This window comes from Ictidomys tridecemlineatus, chromosome 14, assembly GCF_052094955.1.
Source record: "Ictidomys tridecemlineatus isolate mIctTri1 chromosome 14, mIctTri1.hap1, whole genome shotgun sequence".
NCBI classification, from domain to species: Eukaryota; Metazoa; Chordata; class Mammalia; order Rodentia; family Sciuridae; genus Ictidomys; species Ictidomys tridecemlineatus.
In genome coordinates, this window is record NC_135490.1 from 8,655,679 (window position 1) to 8,673,777 (window position 18,099).

Genomic DNA, 18,099 nt, shown 5'->3' on the forward strand with positions numbered 1-18,099 from the left:
GAATATTATTCAGCATTAAAAGAGAATAAACTTATGGCATTTGCAGGTAAATGGACAAAGTTGGAAAATATCATGCTAAGTGAAGTAAGCCAATCCCAAAAAACCAAAGACCGAATGTTCTCGGATAAGTGGGTGCTGATCCATAATGGGGAAGGGCATGGGGAAAATGGAGTAGCTCTGGGCAAAGGGGAGGTACAGGTGGGGAGGAGGCATGGGGGCAGGAAAGATGGTGGAATGAGGTGGACATCATTACCCCAGGTACATGTATGACTACACCTATGGTGTAACACTGTGTCATGTACAACCAAAGAAATGGTGTGACACTATGTCAGGTACAACCAGAGAAATGAAAAGTTGTGCTGCAATTGTGAATCAAAATACATTCTGCTGTCATGTATACCTAATTTAAATAAATAAATAAATAAATAAATAAATAAATAAATAAATAAATAAATAAAATAATACCAGGAGCAGGAGGAGGGGAGGGAAAGTGAAGATAAGGGGATGAGAGTGATCAAATTTTATGTGTATGTACAAATATGACCCAATGATTCCCACTATTATGTTTACTTATCATGTACCAATTTTTCTTTAAAAGGCAAGTGACAAAGGATGTTGACTGAATTAACACATCATTATAGAAATAAGAGATGGAAAATAAAGCACCCAACAGGTGGCCCCTCTGTGCCTTCTATTCTTTGTTTTTTTGTCTTTATTGAAATACATAGGACCTCCAGTTCAGTGCTGAATGCAGCAGCCATGGCAGGTCCCCTGTTGTCCTGTTCTAAGGAGAATGCATCTCAGCCTTCTTCCCTCTTTCTGTCTGACTCTCTCTACTGTCTGTTTCTTTCTCGCTCTATCATCATCATCATCATCATCATCATGATTTCTTTCTCTTTCTCTCTCTACCCTGCTCTTTCTCACTCTTTCTTTTCCATTATTTTGCCTTTTCTCCTATGCCTACGTCTTCTCTCAAGCAAAGGATGGTATAATTTGGGTTTGAAAATGTCTCCCAGGAGCTCACATGTTGATCGATGTGGCAATGTTCAGAGGGGAAAGATTGGGTTATGAAAGCTGTGACCTCACGGGTGGCTTAGTCCATTTGATGGATTAGTAATCTGAACGCACTACCAGGTGGTCACTATAAGTAGTGCGGTGTGGGTGGAGGAAGGAGGTCACTTGAGCAGTGCTCTTAGGGACTGTATCTTGTCCCTGGCTCTGCTGCCTCTCTGCTTCTTGGCTTCTAGGAGTGAGCAGCTTTCTTCACCATGACCTTGTGCCTCACTTCAGGTCCGAGCTATGGAGTCAGACAACCATGGACTGAACCCCTGAAACCAGGACCTCCAAATAAACCTTTCCTTCTCTAAGTCATTCTCCTCAGGTACTTTGGCCACAGTAATGAAAAGCTGCCTAAAACAAGGTTCTCTTATTAACTAATGCACTGGAAGATGGAGGAGCGAGGCTGGTGGAGGGGCAGGTGGCTACAGTCAGGGTAATACTGTCACCAGGATTTGTGTCTTTGCTTTCCCGTGGTGGTTTCTTTCTTGGGCCGCATCTTCTCTCACATTTAAGCACAAGAGCACAAGAACTCCAGGCCTATAGACTTCTGAATTAGCAACTAGCTCAGAGGAAAAAGTGCCTCTTCTCTAATGCTTGCAGCAAGTCGAGGAGCTGATGTTCTTTGGCTAATGGGCCTGCCCCAGGCAGCGTGCCCATCCCTGCCGTCACTGTCCAGACCTGAGTCACTTGCCCACTTCTGGGGGGATGTGGGTGGTGAGGCCGGCCCCATTTGAACCACATGATGTGATTAGAGGTGTTTATCCAAAGGAAAATGGGGCTGTAGTCACCTGAACAAGAGGGAGTGGACGCTTGGTAAACCAGTCCCCCCCTGCTGTCTGTGATGGGTAGTGTTTGTGAGGAAGAACAGGACAAGCACAAGCTGTGGGCCAGAGATGGTGTGACCAGCAGCCTGGTCCTCCTGGGGCAGAGAGAGAAGCCCCATGCCTCCTCCTCCTCCTCGTTTCTCTTCAAAACAACATTTACTGTTGTCATCCCCAATATTATTATTATTATTATTATTATTATTATTATTATTATCTTCAGAGGTTTTATTATGGAAGACTCCAAACATACTCAAAGATAAATGGACTAGACAATGAATCTCCAGGTAGCCATCACCCAGTTTAGCAATTTGCCAATCTTATCTTTCTTTTCTTCCTCCATGGAGTATTTTAAAGCAAATCCAACATTCTTTCTACTTTATTCCCCCCATTCCTTTTATTTGCTGAAGAAACCAGGTCATTCTGGATTCCACTGGCCAACATCTCAGCTTCATGAAGATGTTTTTTAATGGTACTCTCTGCTGCCTGTAAACTGGATGGTAGATCTAGATAGATCCAGACACTTGATTAAATTTTGGGTCAATTTTCTTTTCTTTATCTTTCCTGAGGACGATCTCTCCTGGGGTTTATTTTCTCTTGGGTCCTCTTGGGAGGTACACAGTGTCTGGTACTCTTAAAGTGAATACTTTCAATCTTCACCTTTAGGAGAGAGGTTTGTTGTAGGCTTTTGAGGGTAGATATTACATATTATGTCTAAAAGTTCCCTTTTATTTCTGGTTTGATAAAAAATTTTAAAAACTATGATGGATGCTTAATTTGCTAAATTCCCTGTTTGCATCTATTTATCTATTTTCTGGTTTTGTTAACTCTTCCTTCCTTCCTTCCTTCCTTCCTTCCTTCCTTCCTTCCTTCCTTCCTTCCTTCCTTCCTTCCTTCCTTCCTTCCTTCCTTCCTTTCTTTCCTTCTTTCTCTCTGTCTGTCTGTCTGTCTGTCTGTCTTTCTCATCAGAGAATGAGCTGGGGGTGCTCCTTACTTTTTCTGTCCTCCAGAAGAGTTTCTGCTGGACTGGACCTTGGCCTTTGAGTGTTTTGGTAGAACTTTCCTGTAAGTCCCTTCAGTGTGGGCCTGCTGTTTTTCTTGGGGGAGTATTTTAAACCACCGATTCAATTCCTTTTCATAGTTTCAGACTCTTCGGGTTTTTTTATTTCTTGAGTTAATTTGGTGAGTTATATTTTCCTATGAATTTGTTTGTTCCATCTAAGTTTTCAAAGTTATTGGCATCAAGTTTTCAAAATATTTCCTCTCACTGTCACCTTTTCCATCCTGACAGTCCCTGTTTAGGCCTTCTTGCACTTTTCCTGATCAACACTGCCTGAGGTTAATCGTTTTCTCAGTCTTTCAAAAGGGCCAGCTTTTGACTTTGTGGATCCTCCTGTTCCGAACTTTCTTCTTCCCATTTTCTTAATCTCCACCTTCTGTTTATACCCGTCTTTCTGTTTTCTTCCCGTGGGTTCTGTGCACTTCGCTGGGCACGCAGCTTGTTCATTTTTGCCTTTCTATTTGTCTAACACTGATTTAAGGCTATTAATTTTCTTTCCAAGTCTTGCCTCAGCCACACTCCTAAACTTCTGACATGTGGTCTTTTCATTACAAAAGGATTAGAAGATATTTCCTATATTTAATAAGCCTATTATGATTTCTTCTAAAAATCTATCATGCTTCTTCTATTATAATTACTTTTATTTATTTATTTATTTATTTGGTCCTGGGGATTGAACCCAGGGGCACTGAACTACAGAGCCACACCCCAAGCCCTTTTTGTATTTTATTTAGAGACAGGGTCTCACTGAGTTGCTTAGTGCCTTGCTAAATCTCTGAGGTTGGTTTTGAACTCATGATCCTCCTGCCTCAGGCTCCCACTGACATTACAGGCGTGCTCCACTTTTTTTTTGATTCGTGAGTTTTGGGAAGTGAATTTCTTTTGATGGCTTTTTAAGCAAATGAGAGTTAATTCCCATCCAGTGAGGTGCACAGATCATCCTGCCTCGTTGATTCCACCAAAGGCCTACACCGGTGTGACTCACCGCTATCAACACAGAGGCCATCTCCCTGACAGCGGGAGCTTGCCTGGCTTTTCCCCATCAACCGTGTTCTTCCCCTGCTCAGCCTGAGGCGAGGACTATTCTGATTTTAGCATCATTGAGTAGTTTTGCCTTTTCTAAAATTCAGTAGAATTGAAATCATATTACATGTATTTTTTTTATTGAGAGAGAGAGAGAGAGAGAGAGAGAGAGAGAGAGAGGAGAGAGAGAGAGGACTTTTTAACATTTATTTTTCAGTTTTTGGTGGACACAACATCTTTATTTTATTTTTATGTGGTGCTGAGGATCGAACTCAGCGCCCTGCGCATGCCAGACGAGTGTGTTACCGCTTGAGCCACATCCCCAGCCCCACATGTATTCTTTTTTTGTTTAGTTTCATCTCTTCATTAAAGCTCTTTAAAACTTCCTCTTTTGCTTCCTTTTTTTTGTTTGCTTTCTCCTTTCTCTCCTTCCTCCCTCCTTCTTCCTCTCCTTCCTCCTCCTCTTTCTCCCTCCACTGTTCTACTGCATTTAGGTATCTCAGTTTATTTACACCTTCTCCTGTCCCTGGGCTGGAAACATGGGCTGTTTCCAGGTTTTGGCAATTATGATTAAAGTTGCTGTGAATGTTTATAGAGGCCTTTTCATATAGGAATATGTTCTTATATCTTTCAGGCAAATACCTAGGAGTGAAAAGCACAGTCATGTGGTAGCTGTATTTATCTTTACATGAAACCAAACAGTTTTCTAAATAGGTTTTTCCAATTTACACTCATACCAAGAAAATCCTTACTAACATTTGACCTTTTAGGTCTTTTTAATTTTAATTATTCTAGTGAGTAAAATATAGAATCCTAGATGTCTTTAAAACTTTTTTTTAAAATCTCGAGACAGAGTTTCACTAAGTTGTTGAGGGTCTTTCTGAGTTGCTAAGGCTGGCGTCGAACTTGTGATCCTCTTGCTTCAGCCTCCCAAGTCACTGGGATTGCAGGCATGTGCCATCACCCTGGCCATCCTAAGAGTCAGTTTTATGGTGTGTAATCTATGTACCATAACATTTTAAGTGTATCATTTGGTGAACCTTGAGAAATCAGGATAGAGAATTCGTCTATCCCTTGTGCCCCTTTGAAGTCTATCACACCCACTTCGGCCCCTGGGAGCCGCTAACCTGATTTCTACCACTCTTGATTACTTTTGCCTGTTCTAGAACTTGACACAAGTGGAGCCGCATGCAGTGTGTTCTTTCTTGGATGGTTTCTTTTGGTCAGCATTGATATTTTCAAGGTTCTTCCATATTTTTGTATTCAGCATTATTTGTTTCTCTCTATCTCCAAGAGCTATTCCACTGTGTGGCTGCATCACCGCTGGCTTATCCTTTCACCCAATGATGGACATGTTTTTCGATTTGGGGCTATTATGAATGAATCATCTATGAATATATTTGTACAGGAACTTTCTGGATATATGGTTTTATTTCTCTTGGATACATTCCTAGGAATGGAATGGCTGGACCATATGGGAAGTATATATTTAATTTTAAAGAAATAACCAAACTGCTTTCCAGAGTCGTCACATGATTTTCACAATCCCGCCAGCTGGGTGTGAGGGTTTCAGTTGCTCCATGCACATCCTTGCCAACTGTTGCTATGGGAAGTCTTCTTCATTTTAACTGTTCGACTACAGGTGTCAGGGTTTGAATTTGCATTTTCCTGATCACTAATGATGCAGGTCATTCTTTACAGGCTAATATATTATTTTATGAAATGTCTGTTTAACTTGTTTCACTCATTTATTTTTTAGATGCAGATGAACACATTACATTTATTTATTTATTTATTTTTATATGATGATGAGGATTGAATCCAGTGCCTCACATGTGCTAGGCAGACACTCTACCACTGAACCATAACCCCAGCTCCACATTTCCCTATTTTTTGTTTATTACTCAGTTATAAGAGATATTTATATATTTTATTTATAAGTTATTTGTCAAATATTTTCTCCCAATGTGTAATATGTCTTATGGTTTACTTAAATGGATCTCTTAATGAGCAATTTAATCAAATTATTTATTATTTATTTATTTGCGGTTCTGGGGTTGGAACCCAGGGTTTTATACCTGCTAGGCAAGGGCTCTGCCCTGAGCAGATCCACTAGCCCTAGCAGATTTTAATTTTGCTGAAATCCAGTTAGTCAGTTTTCAATTTTATCGTCAATACTTTTCTTGTTTGAGCTGAAAACTCTTTGCCTCCTCAAGCTCATGATAGCACTTTCTTATATTTTATTATAGAAGATTTCTAGTCTTAGCTTTTATATATAAGTCTTATTCCATCTCAAAATATTTTTTTGTATTGTATGAGATAGGGGTCAAGATATATTTTCCCATATATATTTAATTATTTTAAACTGATTTTTGAAGAATCTTTCTTTTCTCCATTGATTTCTTTTGGTGCCTTTGTATACATTCAGTTGATAATTTCATATTAAGTTCAGGTTGGACTCTATTCTGTTTTATCTACCTATCAATCTCCTTTCATGCCAATGCTGGTATAGGAGTCCTAGTCAGAGGCCTGACTCTGGGATTCCAACAAAGTAGGTGGAAATTCAAGTGGAACAAGTAATGTTGAAAAGCAAGAAAGGCACTTAATCAGTGTGGCCACCCTGGGAAGACAGAGGAGACCAGCATTTCCAGCCCTGTCTTCAGGGGCACTGATATGAGCCTCCAGATTATATAGACCAGACGGACCAGAAATAAGCACAGTCAAGCAGCCTGGGTTCAGCTGTGGTTTGGTGGATCATTGTCCCTGGATGGGTCTGGTGGGGTCTTGTTGAAGATGATAAGGAAGTTGCTGCTGCCCGGGGGGCGGGGTAGTTTTGACTCACCATAACATGTTCATCTATCATACCTGTTGTTACTGGAATCCAAGGTGACTCAGTGCAAAGGAGACAGATACAAAACTGAGGCAGAGATACAACAAATTTTTGTATTTGCAGGCACAGGTGCAGAGCAACTGTTTGTTTGCAAAAGCAGCCTCTAAGTCCTGTTAAAATACCAAACTGTCTTGATTACAGTATCTTTCAATCAGGCAATGTAATCCTCCAAATTAATTCTTTCTTCAAGGCATTTTTTTTTCTTTGTGATATTCTATCTCCTTTACATTGGCATCATCTCCTTAATTTCTTTTAAAAAGTGCTGTAAATTTGGTTGGGAATTCATTGACCATAGATCAATGTTTTAGTTAGCTTTTATTATTATTATTATTTTAAAACTGTGAACAAAAGATCTAATGAGAACAATCTAGAGGAGAAAATGTTTATTTTGGCTCATGTTTTCAGAGGTTCATTCTGTAGTCAGCTGACTCTATAACTCTGGGCCCAAGGTGAGGTAGAACACTATGGTGGAAGAGCATGGTGCGGGAAACATGGCAGCCAGGAAGAAGAGAGAGAGCTCTGCTCACCAGGGGCAAAACAAACCTCAAAGTCATGTCCCAGGGACCCACTGCCTCCAGCCACACCCTGCCTGCCTACAGTTACCATACAGTTAACCCATACCCACTGATTAGGGGATAGCTCTTATATTTGAATCATTTCATCTCTAAACATTCTTGCATTGCCTCACATGTGAGCTTTTGGAAGAAGCCTTATATCTAAACCATAACAATCAATTTGGGTGAAAATGTACATCTTAAAATATTGAATCTTCAATTTATGAGCATAGTATATCTCTATTTATTATGGTCTTTAAAAAATCCTCTGAGCTATGTTTTATAATTTTACAGGTATACATTTTACACAAATATTCTTAAATTTATTCCCAAGTATTTTATCTTCTTTGGGGCTATGTTAGATGACATTTCTTGAATTTTATTTCTTAATTTGTTGCAGCTAGTATATAGAGATAAAATTTATTTTTATATATTCAACTTGTACCCTATGACCTTGATGAAAATTTATACTTTAGCAGAAGTAGAATTTTTTTTTTGAGATTCATAAGAAATTTCTACATATGTAACTGTGTTGTTTGTAAAAAGAGACTATTTTTCTTCTTTTTTCCCAATGTTTATATTTTCTGTGCTTACCTCATTTCACTGCCTAAAAGCAATGTTGAATGAAAGTGGAAAGGGTCAAGTCTTGCCTTGTTTCTAATTTTGGATATAAAGCATTTGGTCTTTCACCTTTAAAAACAATAGTTCCTCTTTATTCATGTTTTCTTTTTTGCAGGGGGGGGTGAGGTTTCAGTTATCCTCTGCCAACTGAAGTTTGAATATATTCAACAGAAAATACCAGAAATAAACATTGCACTAATTTTAAATTGCTCACCATTCTGAGAAGTGTGATGAAATTTCATGCCATCATGCTATATCCTGCTGGGACATGAATCATCCTTTGGTTCATATCCATGCTGTGTACTCTACTCTCCCATTAGTTATTTAGTACATCTCAGTTATCACAGGAACCGTCATGGTATTGCAGTGCTTATGTTATTCTACTTAATAATGATCCTAAAACATGAGAGTAGTGATGCTGGCAATTTGGATATGCCAGAGAGAAACCCTAAGATGCTTTTGTTAAGTGAAATGGAAAAGAAGTAAAATTGTATGCAGAAGTAACTAAAATCTAAGTAAGTATGGATTAATCTTCTACCCATTAAATTGTGAAAAAGGAAAAAGAAATCCACGAGTTTTGCTTTCATATCCCCCACCGTAAAAGTTATGGCCACAGTGTGTAAGTGTTTAATTAAGATGGAAAAACATTAACTTTGGGTGTGTGCAGATAGGAAAGAACATCGCTTCTATAGGGTTTGGCTCTATCTGCTGTTCTAGGCATCTGTGGGAGTCTCCCGGGGATCAGGAGGGAGGATTTTCTTAGTTTGAAGTTGCCTTTGATTCCCAGTCTGCTTCGAGTTTTAATTGCAAAATGTTGCTGAATCTGAACCACTTTTTCTACAGCTATAGATATAATTAAATGGGTTTTCTCCTTAATTGTGTATATATGATGAACTACATTGATTAATTTTTGAGATGTTCAACTAATTTGGCATTTCTGTGGTGAACCCCACTGAATTATAATGCATTGCCTTCTTTATGAATGGCCAAATCTGATTTGCTAAGTCTGCTAATTCAATCTGTTAAGAATTTTTGCTTTATATTTGTGAGAATTGTTGATATATGAGTTTATCTTCTTATACTTTTCCATTTCTCATTTGAAACAGTTTGGATAAGTTCAACATTATTTATTCTTTAAATGTTTGAAATAAATCACTAATGAAATAATATAGGCCTAGAATTTTCTTTAGGGAAAATTTTAAACTGCAAATTCAATTTTTAAAATATTCATAGGGCTATGGGAATTTTTGTGGTGTTTATTGTATGAGTTTCTACAGTTTTTTTTTTTTTTGTCTTTCATGAATTTGTCCACTCATCTAGGTGGTTGCATTAACCCTGTTCCCAATATTTTTTTAATTTCCCTTATTTTCTATAGGATCCATAGCAATGTCCTCTCTTTTGTTACTATTTATTCTATTTATTCTTTTTTCCCCTGAATCAGTTTATCTGGGGCTGATAATCTTTATTTGTTTTCTCAAAGATCAAACTGTTGGTCACGTTGCTTTTCCTTCTTGTTTGTCTTTTTCCTGGGAATGGGCTTCACTTGGATATTTTGGAGAACATTTTTTCCAATCCAAATGAATTAGGCAAACATTCCTGGGGCACCTGCCCCTTCAAGCCTGGCCTAAGCATCTGGTGAGGCAGAGAACTTTTCCTGAGACGCTCCTGAGGCTGCTGCAGGCTGGTGCATCACAGCTGCCCAGTGACCAGAGGACAGAGGGCCCTGAGAGCACGGGGGAGGGGCAGTTCCCAGGTCTGTGCCAGGGGGTCTCCATGGGGAAGGCAGCATGTGACTGGATCTTGAAGGGGTGGCTCAGAGCTTACCAGGTGGCGGGGGAGCTTTCTGAACAGGGCCTGGCAGGGGACAAAGGACAGATAGTGGCAGTGCATGAAATTAGATAATGCCATGCACATGTCAAGTGCTTAGCATAATCTTGAGCATAGAGTAAGTGCTCATAGGTGTGGGTGGGCTTCCTTCCAAAGTGCCACACAGGGAAGTGCACCCCGTGTAGGAAGCGGTGGTCTCACGTGTGCAAGAAATAGACACGAGCCTTTGGGGCTGTCCCTTTCTGCCCTGCACGTGGAATCCACCACTCAAGGGGAAGTCTTTGTGGATTTCTGAGCTCATTGTTTGCATAGCTCCTCCTGCCCAGTACCTGCTCAGAACCCAATTCCAGATGCCTTGGAACTCCTGATTTCTATTTCCTACACCCTTGAGACCACTGCTTCCTGAATGGAGTTCATTTCTCTGTGTGGCAGTTTGGAAAGAAGCTCTGGGCAGGAAGCTGAGGAGGATCTGGAGCTCTGCTCTCCTGTGCCTGTGCAGTACGTGGCAGCTAGTGGCAGCTCACTAACAAATTCACTGGGATCCTCACACTGTCTATTAAGGTGTTTTTTTTTTTGGAGGGAGGGTACTAGGGATTGAACTCAGGGGCACTCAACCACTGAGCCACATCCCAGCCCTTTTCTGTATTTTATTTAGAGACAGGGTCTCACTGAGTTGCTTAGCACCTCACTGTTACTGAGGCTGGCTTTGAATCCTTGATCCTCCTGTCTCAACCTCCTAAGCCTCTGGAATTACAGGCATGTGCCACCAAGCCTGGTGAGGTTTTAAACATTTCTATGTAAAAAACAAAACAAAACATTTCTATGTGTGGAAGAAGAAGGAGTGGACGTCACCGGAAGGACACCTGGCTTCCTTTGAGAAGCCTCCAGCTCTCATGCTGAGGCACACTCCTGTTTCTCCCTCCCACCCTGCTCTTCTCCTGGTGTTTAGCAACTGGCAGTCCTTTACTTGGAACTTGTCACAGCTTTGTCATTGGCCTGCTCTGGAACTTTGGACAAGTCCTCTTTTGTGGATTTCAACTTTGTCAGATGCAAACACAGGATTCAGTGTGTTTCCATCTCAAATCAGATCCATCTCAATCACTGCATTTTGTAAGAGGTAGCTCAGCATATTCAACCTCCCCAAATTCTGGGTTCAAATCCACTTGACATCTACATAGTCTTGAGCAAAGGACTTAGCCTTTCTGAGCCTTGGTTTTCTGGCCTAAAACATTTCAAGTGCACTTTGCTTGTGATGACAAAAAGAGGTAATACACATAGATCAAAATCCTGTATGTTCCTTTATTTGTCTCCTATATCTGTGGTTCTCAAATTTATGGGGCATCTGAGTTTGCTGGAGAACTTGGGTAAAGTGCATATCCCCCCCACCCCACCCCATCTCTGTACTGAATTGGTGGGCTCAGGTGGAGATGCACACTCTGTGTTTTTACAGGTTTTGGGTGGTCATACCTATCAGGTGGCCACTTCTGCACCAGCTTTTGTACCCTGACTACGTCAAGCACAGAACTTTGTACTTGCAAGTGTTCAAAAACAACAAAAGGACTGAATAGCTCAAGGCAAGAAAAACAAATGACCTGGGTTTCTGCAGGTCAAGCAATATCTCCAGGAAAGTGCTCAACCACGGTTAAAATGAGGCTTTCCGGAACGCCAGGCCTTTCCCAGCTTAGCCCAGCCCAGTCCTGCTGGAAAGTTCAGTGTGGTCAGATCATGTTTTTCGGCTCCCAGTTCTCCCCTCCTGTGGCTCTATTTTGACAGGTGTATCCAGGGCTGGCGCAGCAGAAGTTGCCAGCTCAGCCCTGGCCCTGGGGAGAGGAGCCGGAGGGAGGTCAGGAGGTTTGCCCAGCCCCATCCTGCACTGCGGGCAGGGAGAGATGGCGGGGTAGCTGGGGTGAGGTGAATGGGTGTGCAGAGGCTTCTGACTTCCAGGAAGCTCCTTGTATCCCTGAGGAGGCCCAGGCGTGACTTCAGGGCTTTGCAAATCTGGTGGGGATTAAACCTGCCTCAAGGACAGTCTGTGCTTCTAATCCAGTGACTGCAATTCCACTAGCTATCACCTTTCAGTTTGGGTTCAGACTTTATGGCCCCAGCCCTGGCAAGTTCCAGGAAAGCAACCAAGCTGAGCAGGAGGAAAAACGCTCAGTTACAATTGTTAGAATTGTGGGACCAAGAATGCAGCATGCCTGGCCCAGTGGAGTCAGACTGGCCCACTCTTCTGTTCTCGGATGAAGAAACTGAATGTCCGAGAGGACCTGTGGTCCCAGGATGAAGGGCCCAGCGGGGCAGAATCAAGACCTATCCTGCTTCCATGTCCACTGAGGGACCTCCATCGGGGACTAGTTTTCTACTCTGAAGCAAATCAGATCCATCTCAAAAGATTGATGAACACATTGATTCCTGGAGTTTGCTTCAGGCTGTATGAATCTGACTGCCCACGCCCTAAGCCCCATGGTCAGCTCTTTGGAGTTTCAGTGGTATCCATAAAGGGCCACACTATGTGATGATGTGGGACAGAGAGAGGGCTGGGGGTGGGGGGCCCTTCCTGGGGAATGTGCAGCAGGAGCAGTTTAATGGTTCAAACCCACAGGGAGGTGGCTGAGAGCCGGAGTGGCAGCAGAGCCAGGGACATGAAGATCAAGTCCTGGGTGGGCATGCACACCTCAACCTTCCCAGGCTTTGGCTTCTCACTTGGAGCCAAGGTGTGAGGCCTGACGACTCACCAGGTCTCTCCCACAGTACGGGGGTCATTTGGGAATAAGGGTGTGCAGGGGCTCACATCCTGGCCCTCATCTGCAGAGGAGAGTGGTGGTGCCCACTGAGATTCCAGAAGCTTCATATTCATGAAGTGAGCGTCCTCTGGACAATGGTGGGTGTTTGTGGAGTGTCGACCATTTCCAGGTGCTATAGGTTGAATTCTGTCCCGAAAGATTCATAGGATGAAGCCCTAACCCCCTGATTATCTGGAAATATGGTCTCTAGGAGGTAATGAAGGTTAAGTGAAGTCATAATCTGATAGGAGGGTGGCCTTGTGACAGAGGAAGTTCGCCTGGTGCCATGTGAGAAGGTGGCCATCTGCAAACCAAGGAGAATGAGTTACCATAAACGGGATCCCCTACTCCCTCCTCCTTCCCCTCTGTGACTACAGCTCATGGCATCAGGGTAGACACTGACGCGGGGTTAGTAATGGAACTGGGAACTCATCTAGGAACTGGGAATTGGTAATTGAAGGGCTAGGTCCACTGGTGGCAAACAGTAGCCCTGTTTTACTGGGCCTTGTGCAAACAGAAGCTGCTGGGCACAGGAAAGAGACAGGTGCCTAGAGATCAGTGGTCACTGACAGACAGACGAGAGACCAGCAAGTCCTCTGGGGTGAAGAGAAGAGCGGTCAGTGCTGACAGCTTTCCTCCTGCTAACCATGGACTCAGAGGACTTCCGTTTCGGTAGTCCTGAGTTCACCTGCTGTGGTCACCCCAGGAATGCCCCTTCTTCATTTCCTTGATGGACCTTGAAGAGCCCCCTGTGACTGCACAGGTATGTCTAATGTCTTCCTCTGCCCTGTGTCCTTAGATCAAGCCACACAGCCAGGGACAAGTTAGTGGCAACTGCCCAGGTCTCATGGGTCTTTCTTATGTCTTTGCTCTTATGTTCTCAGATCTACTGTTTTGATCTTTGGGGTCTTGTGTCTCCTTCCTGGCCCCAAACTTGGCCCTTGGATTTGATCTAGCTTTTGGGAGCAGTTTGACTCTAGGTCTTTGGCTGGCCTCACACTCGAGCTTTTCCTGCTCCTCCTGGGAGAGTTCTCCATCTACCCACCACCTGGAGTTCCCTGGAGGTTCGCTTGGGGCTGTGGGCTGAATCCACCAGCACGTTCTGCTTGTTCTTGTGCCTCCACCTGAGGTCACCTTCCCAGACCTCCCAGTCTCACTGCCAGACTTGCCCCAGGACTCTTTCCACCCAGCCCTGGCCTGTTCTCCTTCCTGCTCTAGATAAGGAGCCAGGTTCACTGTGTGCTCCTCACCCCTAGGTGGGTGGGCTTCGGACCTCACTCACCCAGGACCCCCAAAGCACACAGTGACCCTCAGTGCCACACATCTCAGGTTCTGGTGGGAGGGGCCTTCATGCCACACAGATGGCCAAGGGGCTGGGAGACCTGCGTATGGCGGCCCCATTCAGCCTCATTCCTGTTCTTCTACCTTTTTGTTACTTCCTCTACTAAGCATCCTACCACCACCACCAAAAAAAAAAAGCGACCCGTGCCCTGGTTGGCACTAGACTACGTTCTGCTAGTGAGTGAGGTTACTATGCCGTACAAATCTTCCTGGAGCAGGCCCTGGCTGACTTCCAGGGGCCCAGCTGGTCTCTGTTCCAACAGAACCTGTGGACCCAGGCCTCTTGGGGCAGGTCTGGCCTGGTCTCTTCTTCCTCCTTTTCTCTTCCCTCTCCTTGTCTTAGAGACAAAAGAGGAAAAGATGAGGGATCCCTCAGGTGTCCAGGGCTGTCGTACTTTCCAGTTTCATCTTAGCCGAAGAGCTACAGGGCCGTGCGGTAAGACTCACGGGGCTCGCTGACCCCCGCTTGGTTCCTGCCCTCTGGGGGTGGCTCCCCTGAAAACCACTGGGAACTTCTCCCCCCCCCCAAATCCCAGCACCTCTAGAATGAGAGGCCAGGGGTTTAGATCCAGGCTCACAGTGGGACCCTTCAAAGATCAATGTGAAGCAAAGCCCTGAAAGATCACGTCCCCCGGTTGGGCAGAAAGAACTAGAAGACACCTCCCTTGTGGAGACAGCTCTTTACTGGGTCGGTAATATCATGTTGCGTGGCAGTATCATGTAGACGGAGAGTTACATGGCAGTGGGCAGGGGGGGCGGGTGGTACAAACCAGTTGCACATCTGTATTGACAAGGAAGCTGCCCTGTAGGCTTGGGGCAGGAAGAGGGCAGGTCTCGGAGGCAACGTTGGGGAGGAGACAGCTCCATGCTCCACCCAGGGGTGTCTGAATCTGCTTGACATGAGGAGGAGGGGAGCTTTACAATGCGTTTGACCAACTCCCAGTGTCGCCTTCTGCCAGTGTGTGCAGGAGGTTGACGGAGGACGTGGGGTGACGTCAAAGATGCCGCCTGTAGCTGTCCAGGCTCTTCCCACACCCGGTCCCCTTGCTGCTTATTCAAAGGAGACTCAGCCCTTCTGAGTCACAGTGCCCAGTGCTTCTAAGTCGGTGTGCAGCTGGGGGCAGGAGGCAGAAGTCGGATGTGAGAGGCGAGAGTCACCCTGTTGTTGGGATGGGCCCTCCTGCAGCCTGGTCCCTGGCCACCACAGCTGTGCCCCATAGAGAACAGGGCACACCAATCATGGGTGGATCAGGGGGTGGCTTTGCCAAGAGAACCCTCAAGCCTGCCTCTGCCTTCCCTCTCTAGCTCTGAGGCCTTCCTAGGGAGTTTTTGGCATTGATGCAGAATGCTCCAGGGCCTGCTGGTCTCCCTCCCTACAGATGCACCTACTGTTTGGATTCCTTCTGGGCTGCTCCTCAGAAGCAGAGGCAAGATTGAAGTAGGGAGTTGTCTAGACAAAAAGTTGATCTTTTCAGGGGCCCTGTGTGCAGGGCCTTAAGATGCCAGGGCGGGCAGAGTCCCACGGCCCTGTGCAAGGCAGGGCAGCATCCTGATGACTCTGTCCCTGTGACTATGGGGAGGGGCTTGCTATCATCAACCCACCTTGTCTCTGGAGTTTTAATTATAATGCCCCACTAAAGATTTGCTGAGTCTTTTCAACCAGGGGGAGCCTCAGGGAACTGGGTTGCGTGAGTGAAGACACTGGACAGACGGGAGCTGGTCACCATTCAGAGACAGATTCAAGACCTTCTTCCTGAGGTAGCCACAGCCCTGGCAGGCCCAGTCACAGGAGAGGGGGCTGTCTGCCCTCTCCTCCTGCCTAGCCAGGGAAACCCCGTCGGCCACCCTGGCCAGCAGGGAAGCGTGTGTGTGTGTGTGTGTGTGTGTGTGTGTGTGTGTGTGTGTGTGTGTGCGGATGTTGCTTTCCTATGGTACAGTCACTTTGGGGAGCCCAAAGCTGCAGTATCAACTCTGGGAACACCCGTACATCAAAATCAAAGGACCACGATCTTCTGTGGCTTTTGAGCTGCCCTGAGCTCTCTTCCCCTTCTGCTGTGGCCATGTCTGGGCCAGGGACCCTTCTCAGTAGCGGCTCTGACTTCCTGGTGGGCCTGGGGGACCAGGTAGGCCGGGAGGACCCTGGATCCCTGGTTCGCCCTTCGGCCCCGTAGCCCCCCGCTGGCCTGGCGACCCTGCCTTCCCTGCAATCCCTGGTTTTCCCTGAGGCCCGGAAGGCCCTGGAGACCCTGGAGGCCCCTCTGGTCCTGGGGGTCCCACATCACCTTTGGGGCCCGGCTGTCCCCTTGGCCCTCCACTGCCAAAGCTGCCCTTTGAGCCTTTGAGGCCAGGGAAGCCTCGTGGACCACCTGGCCCCCTTTCTCCTGTAGGTCCAGGCTCCCCAGGTTGTCCCTGAGGGCCCTGGGGTCCCGGGGGGCCCAAGCTGCCAGGGTCTCCTTTTGGTCCTCTGCCGCCAAGAGGTCCTTTCATGCCTACATCTCCTTTGAGTCCTCTGGGTCCTGGAGGGCCGGGGACACCTGGGATGGGAGAGAAGAGGGGACATGTCAGTCATGAGAAGCTGTCCTCACAGTTCCCTCAAACAGGGTGGAGCACAGTGACAGAGCGGGTCACAAGAAGCCCAGCCCGCGCTGTCACCGCTGGGCGTTCAGGCCATCGCTCCACTGTTTGGAGGGGGGCATAAGAACAGCAGCTTCCGTGTATGACCTGTGAGGGTGGCCAGCGAGGCCTGGTGCACGGCCAGTCTCCTTATTGTGACTTCTAGGCCCTCCTGCGGCTCTGCACAGGGACCACAAGAGCCAGACTCCACTTGGGGACCACAGGAACCAGACTGTGCTGGGAAAAGGCCAAGGTTGTCTGGGGGTGACTGTCCTGCTCTGGAGATTGGTCTGGCCTTCGACACCTCCTGTGGTTTTTGCCTGCTGTCCCCACCCCCTGACCCAACCCCATGGCCTCTCATGCAACTGGGAAAAGGGTTGGAGAAACCAAGAAAGTAAGGCATGGGGAGCAGGAGAGTCCCAGAGAGGGTGAGGACGCAGAGTGGGTGAGAAGGATGCAGAAGAGGAAACCAAAGAGGCCGAGGAGCGCGAGAGGTGGAGGCGGCAGGCAGAAGGTGACATCCACCAGGATGCAGAGGCCCCCGTTGCCACAGAACTGGATTTTGGCAACTCGGAGAGCTCCCAGCTCCCAGCGTTCATCAGCCCTTCCCCTAAGAGGCCACCCGCGGTCCACTTTCCACTCAGGAAGCCATGCGGGTATCACTGCACTCCCTGGGCTTCAGTTGACTCCTCTCTTGAATGAAAGATTTGGACTAGCTTCCATTTAGCTAGAGGATTTATATCCATGCTAACATAAATACATTTTACTGTCATTTAAACTAAAAAAAACACAACTTTTTCAACTTATAGGATTCTACAGGAACAGAGTGATCATGGAGCCTTGAAATCCACAGCTCCCATAAACCCTACCCACTGACCCTTGCACAGACCACAGGAGAAGCAGCTCTGCCCGGGGCCCTGGTCTAGTGATGGCTGAAGCTGTTCTGCACAGAGGCCATCCTCATGCAACCAGACAATTCTCTTTGTGCTCCTGGGGCATTCTAACGTGCCTGGGCAGAGTGACAGTCCCTTTCTGCGGTGTGTCCTCAGGTTGGCACAGCTCTGAGAGGTGCTAACCTTCAGCTGGAAGAACATGAGGTCATCTCACCCATGGCATGGGTGCCCCTTATGTGTGGCTCCATAAGGAAGGCCGTGAGTCCTTCTTCCCCAGGCCCCAGGCCAGGGCCAGCCATGTAGCAGGGGTCCACAGCTGCCTGGGGGACCACCCTCTTCGAGCATATTATTGAGTTTTCTGGACTGCGTGCGAGGCTCTGCGCCTAGGGTAGGGGCGCGAGTCATGGCCCACACTGTCTTTCTGGGGCTCCAGAATCTAGCAGCGGCCACCAGAGAGGAACCTCGCTTTGGCGTTCACTGCACTGTGGCTTCTCTCTCTATGTGTCAGCCCAAGATTCAGACGTAGTGGCCTCAAGAGCTCAGAAAAGAGACTGGAGCTTCAGGGCAGGCTTCCTGGAGGAGCAGCCTCTCTCTGGGCTGTCTCTCTGCGTCCT

At 46.1% G+C, this 18,099-nt stretch overlaps 1 protein-coding gene across 2 annotated transcripts in view; it reads right to left on the reverse strand.

Moving 5' to 3' along the window:
* Nucleotides 1-14,644: 14,644 nt before the first annotated feature.
* Nucleotides 14,645-18,099, reverse strand: part of Scara3 (scavenger receptor class A member 3) — a 34,365-nt gene continuing 30,910 nt past the window's right edge. For both annotated transcript variants that reach the window (XM_078030845.1, XM_078030844.1), the window contains one exon: nucleotides 14,645-16,513. In XM_078030845.1, coding sequence (XP_077886971.1) covers nucleotides 16,062-16,513 — 452 coding nt within the window. In that variant the 3' untranslated portion in view covers nucleotides 14,645-16,061. The remainder of the gene's footprint in view (nucleotides 16,514-18,099) is intronic.